Source organism: Phalaenopsis equestris, unplaced genomic scaffold, assembly GCF_001263595.1.
Source record: "Phalaenopsis equestris unplaced genomic scaffold, ASM126359v1 Scaffold000885, whole genome shotgun sequence".
Classification (NCBI taxonomy): Eukaryota; Viridiplantae; Streptophyta; class Magnoliopsida; order Asparagales; family Orchidaceae; genus Phalaenopsis; species Phalaenopsis equestris.
In genome coordinates, this window is record NW_018165325.1 from 1847 (window position 1) to 8540 (window position 6694).

The 6694-nt window shown below is 35.1% G+C and overlaps 1 protein-coding gene across 2 annotated transcripts; it reads right to left on the reverse strand.

Annotated features, from left to right (window-relative positions):
• Nucleotides 1–4021: 4021 nt before the first annotated feature.
• Nucleotides 4022–6140, reverse strand: LOC110032205. 2 transcript variants are annotated; one of them, XM_020735758.1, is made up of 2 exons: nucleotides 5896–6140; nucleotides 4022–5521 (listed from the first exon to the last, which is right to left on the reverse strand). In XM_020735758.1, exon 2 carries the CDS (start codon nucleotides 5495–5497, stop codon nucleotides 4070–4072), a length of 1428 nt encoding a protein of 475 aa, XP_020591417.1. In that variant the 5' UTR covers nucleotides 5498–5521; nucleotides 5896–6140; the 3' UTR covers nucleotides 4022–4069. The 2 variants fall into 2 exon arrangements, with proteins under 2 accessions (XP_020591417.1, XP_020591415.1); XM_020735756.1 differs by having other exon boundaries at nucleotides 4022–5570.
• Between the last annotated feature and the right edge of the window lie 554 nt (nucleotides 6141–6694).

Here is a 6694-nt window from a genome sequence, read left to right on the forward strand (position 1 = left end):
TTGTTGTTGTTGTTGTTGTTGTTGAAGAGTTTTCTAAACTCTAAGGTCATTATTGTAAGACAAATTAGATTTTCTCTGATACCACTTGTTGAGAAAATTACGGCGAAGAAAAGCAGTAACGACACAAATATAGAAGAACACGGAGAATTAACGAGGTTCGACAAAGATGCCTACTCCTTCGAAAGCAGAACGGCGGCTTTTCACTAATTTAGAAAAAGTACATAATTCAGGGATTCATGGATAATCCCTAGGGTTACATATAGCCTAATTTATAACCCTATAAAACACATAAAAAGGAAACATTTGGTACAATATGTAATTATCAAATTACCCTTGTACCGTACCCCAAACTCACATAAGGAAATTTTGAGAATTTAGACAGAATCTTTAGCTCTGCACCGCTCCTGATTTAGCACTGTCCATTTATGATATATGAGTCATATCTAACAAAAACATATCTTCAAAGTTTCACACGAATCAACTCCACGGTTTCCTCCGTTGCAATCTATAAGAAGATTTTTTTTAAAGAGAAGAGTTTTCCAAACTCTAAGGTCAATTAGATTTTATCTTTTTTTAATAATATCAAAAAAATATATTAAATTTAAGTAGTCATAAATTTATAAATAAACAAAAATGTCATTTATACCATTAAAATATATAGCATGAGGACATGGATGAGTTGTACAGCAATTTATGTAATTTAAAAAAGTTATCTGGTTCCAATCAAGATTATTTTTATAAGATATTTTTCTTATAAAATATTTTATAATATTATGAAATGTCTGGTCAGAATTAGTTCAAGAACTAAGACAACATAATTCACAAGAAAATTTCCATTTTTACATTAAAAGTAGATAGTTGCAGCAGATAGAATTGTACATATCTAATACCGAAACTTTATCTTTCACTTTTATACCACCCATATTGTCACCACACATCAAAACTATTACCTTTTTTAACTTCTAAAAAGTGCTGTCCCTCTTCATGCGTATAGATAGTTGCTTAACGTAAAAAATGAAATTTGAGGTGTCAGACATGTAAATACACAGGAATTGAGTGGACTTTATTTAAATCTTCCCTTTTTCATTTAGTGTTAAACTGGAAATTATTCAAGACCATTAATTGTCATAATTCAAGGCACCATATTGTTAATTTCTGTCTTATCTGCTAACAAAACAGCTGATATTTTCATCAAAACTCATTCTACCACGCGGTTTCAAGATCTACTGAACAAACTCAAGATGGCATCCACCGTACCATCATGAGCTTGAGAGGGGGTGTTAAACTGAAAATAATTCAAGACCATTAATTTCTTTGAATTATGGCAATTAGTGATCTTGAATTAATGGTCTTAAATTATTTCCAGTTTAACATTTAGTATGTTCTGATCCATAAAATGTTTGAAATAAGAATGATATATCCATGTAAAATAAAATAAAAAAAATTGAACAATTACTATTTCCATGCAAGGAACACAGATAGATTAACTGAGATAATAAAACACATTAATGGTAGATCATATTTAAAGAGACATAAAACCCAAAAGAAATTACAACGATGACCACAAAATTTCTCCAACTCCTCAAATTATTTTCTTTTTGCATGTTCCCCATCTAAAGGTAGAGTAGTTGTAATTAGGCAGTAGTTATTTTGGACATATTTGTAAAATTTTCTCCCGTGATTACTCACATCTATTGAAATTTATGGGTTAGATATGTAAATATATAAGAATTCAGTGACATGCATTTACATACATGTCACATTACTCATATATATATCTTCATATCATACACTTAAACTTTTATATTTATATATTTAACACTCAAATTTTAACATCATTTCTAACATTTTAAAACTGAAAGACGTATTTTCATGTATGATTTCATGACATCAAAATATTATAAATATAAATATCAAGTTTTTGGGGTTAGACATGGGCGAACCCTGATAGGGTATAGAGAGGGCAATTGTCACCCCTACAATTCAGATTTTTTTTTACTTATATGAGAACAATCTAGCATTTTGCTCCTCCTCAAATATTAGTTTTGCCACTTTCTGAAATATTACTTTGCTCTTAGTTCCGCCCCTGGCTAAATATGCCAATAAATAAGAATTGTGTGCTATAAATACTAATTTTCCTAAAATAGAAGAAGTCAACAATCTATTTAAAATAAAAAAAATATAAGCTTTTTTTTCTTTTAAGATGCAACTTATTCCCATAGATAAAATGGATACTAATTTGAATTTTTTTAAAAAGTTCAAATTGTATACAAAAAATTATATGCATGGATCTCGAGACGATCCAACGGTTGGAATTAAAAAGACCAGAATGCCCTTTGTTGTTTTCTCTAAAACAATGCTAAACATATAATTTTTATACATTTTTGTCCCTCATATCTTCTATACATATTATAGTTTTATGATGTAAAAGGGACATTTTTGTTTTCTCACACTTGTAAAATCAATCTGTTGAAATCGGCTCCGTCAAGAATCCTTTCGCCAAGTTCCAAGAACACTTGAAAGAAAACCTTCTAGGGAACTCTCTTTGTATTGAGTTAGATGATTAAGAACTTAATAATATTATCTAAATTTTTCCAGGAAGAATAGGATCCAAGAACTTCTTTCTTGTTGGAAAGAACCTTACTGCACTTCTTATTAACAACTCCTTGTCGTTCACTTTCCTAGGTCTGCGGTTCTTGACCTGGATCCCTGTAGCTAGAGAATAGAGTTCTCCCTCCCTGCAATGGTTCTTGGATGCCGAGGATCTTGCTACAGGCCAAAGTATAGGATTGCCGAAGAACACCTATAGTGCTTCAGCTACTTGAACAACATAATAGGAAGGAAAGAACTAACGCAACAAATAAGAACAAGAACAAAAGAAAATTGCGAGAACTACACAAACATAAGAACACAAGAGATTATGTGGTTCGGTCCATTGACCTATATCCACGGAGGGAATCACTACCAAAATTCACTAGAACAAAGGAAGAATTACAAACTCATTACATCGAGGAATCACAAAGTCTCTCTAGATCTCTATCTCTACAAGACCTCTCCCTCAATTCTAAAACCTCTCATCTCTTTCTTCCTATCCTTGCTGAATTTTCTTCCTTCTCTTGATCTTCTTGATCAGATTTTTCTATCTCCTTATGGTGGTCTTCCATCCCACAAGACCCCTCATCTATTTATAGATAGATGAGGCCTCATAAGAGACATGAAAATTACAAGTGTGTCATTTGTCATAATTAAGAGTCATGATATATAACACAATTTTTATGAAATAACAGCGGTTCAAGAGCCCAGGAACACCCCATTTCCAAATACTACAAAATGAACTATTTTAACAAATCCAAATTTTATAGAAACTGACTTCCAAGCAAGCATGCTTGTCCCTAGTAAACGATTAGCTATTTTTCAAATCCAAAATTAACTACAAGAAATTCCATAGCTCGCCCTTCCCCCACGTGGCCAACTTTTTTTTTTTTTTTTTGTGGGAAGATATACTTGCATACCGCTCCATTCTCAAGTATTTACATGTCTAACCCCTAAACTTTAATTTTAACGTATATATGTCATTTGTTCCTATGCATGAAAATACTTATTTCACTTTTTTTGAAAGTTCAAATAGTGATATTTCTATGTGAGATGGGGTAGTATAGATGTAAAAGTAAAACTCAGGTGCTGGATGTGTAAATACATATGAAATGGGTGGTTGGTATGTAAATCTTCCAATCTTATTTGATTCCATCTATTAAAATTTTGACCAACTATACAATAGATACAATAGAGAGAGAGAACAGAAAAGAAAAAAAAATCATTGATGCCATTGCCAGTTTACCATTGCAGATTCAGATTCTACAAAACGGTAAAAAAATTATTTGCAAACTAATCAACAAGAATAAAAATGATAAAAGAATATAAAGCATTTATTTGCAAACTAAACAATTATTACTAAATAATTATTTGGTGGATTACCAGAAGGTCTCTTACTGTACTAATCCTTATTCTTCAAAACCGCAAAAATATTAAAAATCAAATCAAAACTGTAGAAAAATGGGAGGGCAGATTTCTACAGTTTCAGCCTCAGCCGACTGTAATCAAAAGCAAGAGGGTCCCAACCAGAATCAGGCTCTTTCCTCTTTAAATTCTTCCTCTCTTCCCCCAAAAGATTTCTGCTTTCCGCCATGAATGCCCGCACCAGACTTCCCTTTTCATTGCCACCGTTCACCATCGGTCCAGACTTCAAATTCAAATCCAAATTCGGCGCCCAATGTGAACTTGAAGGAGTGCTCATGAATGGAGGAACAATTTCCAAATTCAAATTTATTTCTCCATAATTTTCTTTTTCTTCTGAATCTTGCAGAACAGCAGAATTTCTCGAACTTAGTTCGCATTCCAGGTTTAACGGCAAGAATTGAAGTTCAGAAGGTCCATTTGATGAAGAAGCTGCTACAGGTGCATACGGATTGAGTGGATTGGATGGAGGGAGACTCAACTCACAATCGAGACCATTCGAACCGGGATAGATATTCAGATCCAACAAAAAATTACCCTTTCCTGATCTTTCAGAGCTCAATAACTCTCCTGAAGTTAACTCTGGGAAAGTGTTGCAGGCCCTTCCAGTGTAATCAACAACCTCCCATTCAACTCCAACTTGCTGGTCCAACTCCTCCATTTCAAGTGCTGGATCTTCATACTCCTCCAATCCATTTGATGTGCTCGATAAATCATGCAGTCCTTCCATGAAATTTTGACGTAATTCGAACTCCATCAAATTTGGCTCCGATGACTCATACCAGACGCCTTCCCCTCCACTCATTTCTGTGTCCATGTTATCATCAGCAGGAGGTTTCTCTTTCTCATTCAGGGTGCTTGCGGCCGGAGCTCCATATCCATATCGAACATATCCTTTCCCTTCATCTATATCATCCAATCTAAGAAAGTTGGCTTCTCCCGCTTCATTGTTTTCATCACAGCTCAATTCTACTCTGCAACGCTCTTTCCCCACTGCCATTTGGGGCGCACATCCGTCAAAACTTCTATCAATCCACCTCTCAAAAAATCCTTCCAACCTTTGTTTGATCTGAAAAAGTTTATGACCAAACAATTCCTTAATGGTTACTATAATTCCTGAAGAATTCAACTTACCCTGACATAGAGGGATATTTTCTAGCGATTGTAAATATGCATTTATCACTTGTTCGTTAACTGCCTCGTCGTCGCCAGATTTTGCAGCTTCTTGGAGCCATTGATTGAGAAAGTAAACCATGTTTAACTGAAAAATATGATCAAGACAGTCCTCGCTCTCTGTGGAAGCAACGATGTTTGCGTCAGTTAATTGTTGTCTCGAGACATCTTCAGCATGGGTTGTTTTTGAATTCTTCAACTTTTGTATCATGCATCTCAACTCCTCAGCTTTCGATAGTGTGGATGGAGTTCTAATGCCATTCTTTGGCTCAGCGGGCGTGATGAAGTCCTGAAGCTTCATAATGCTCATAATGGGAGCTAGTCTTTCCCAATCCTGTAAGTTGGCTTTGTTAGTAGCATGCGATTATCTTGAGTCAAGTAATCTGTTTGATGACCATATGGGAATGAGAAAAAATTATGAGATGTTTTGGGAAATTTACATGAGAACAACACAAATCTTTCGTATTTACATATGAAACACAAAATAGTTTAATGTTTACAATTATACAATTCAAATCTTCCATATCGACATCCACGCGGAGCAGTACAAACAAAAATTTAATCGGAAGAACACATCTCCAAAGAGTTTGAATTTTGAAAACGATCAAAGGAACTCAATGGAAACAGAGAATGTCAGACAGAGCGGAAGTAAATTAAGAAAAAAAAAACTGCAGAAGAAACAGAATTAAGAGGGAATGATGGCAGTACCTAAAGCGATCAGAAATCCCAATGTTGCCGGATAAGCAACAGCTCTTGGTTTCTTTCGCCTTCGTCACCGTCCCCTTCTTCCTATTGCTCTCTTTATATAGACCTCTTATCTGTCTCTTAAATCCGATTCCTACGAAGCCTCACCCCCTCGCGTCGCCATGGCCGCTCTTCTCTCCTATTTCTGTGCTTCTGTTCCATTAAGAACAATCAAATAAAAACACGTGATGTCTGACCCTGTCTGTGGTGAACCGGACAACCGCCATATATACATGGAGCATTTACATAATACCACCAAACTGTCATATATCTACTTATCAACCATCTAAACTTCTATATTCACATTCATACCGCTCAAATTAATTATTGACAACATATTAAAAATATCACTGTTATTTAACCTTATCTTATAAGTCCAAAGTGTTATAAACATAACTGTTGAGAAAATTAGGGCGAAGAAAAACAGTAATCGAAACAAATCCAGAAGAACACAGAGATTTAACGAGGTTCGGCAAAGATGCCTACGTCCTCGGGAGCAGAGCGGCGAGTTCCTTTCAATATTCAGAAAAGGGTTACAAAATAGAGGATACCTCCTGTGATTACTAACATGCCTATTTATAACCCTAGGAGTAAACCTAGGCACAATATGTAATTACAACATTACATCTGTACCAAACCGCAGAGCTTTGCCCCCGCACCCCAACCCACGTAACTTCCCAATTTGGACAGATTCTACGCTCCGCTCCGCTCCGCTTCGATCCAGCGTCTGTCCCAATATGGTATATGAGCCATACCATAACAA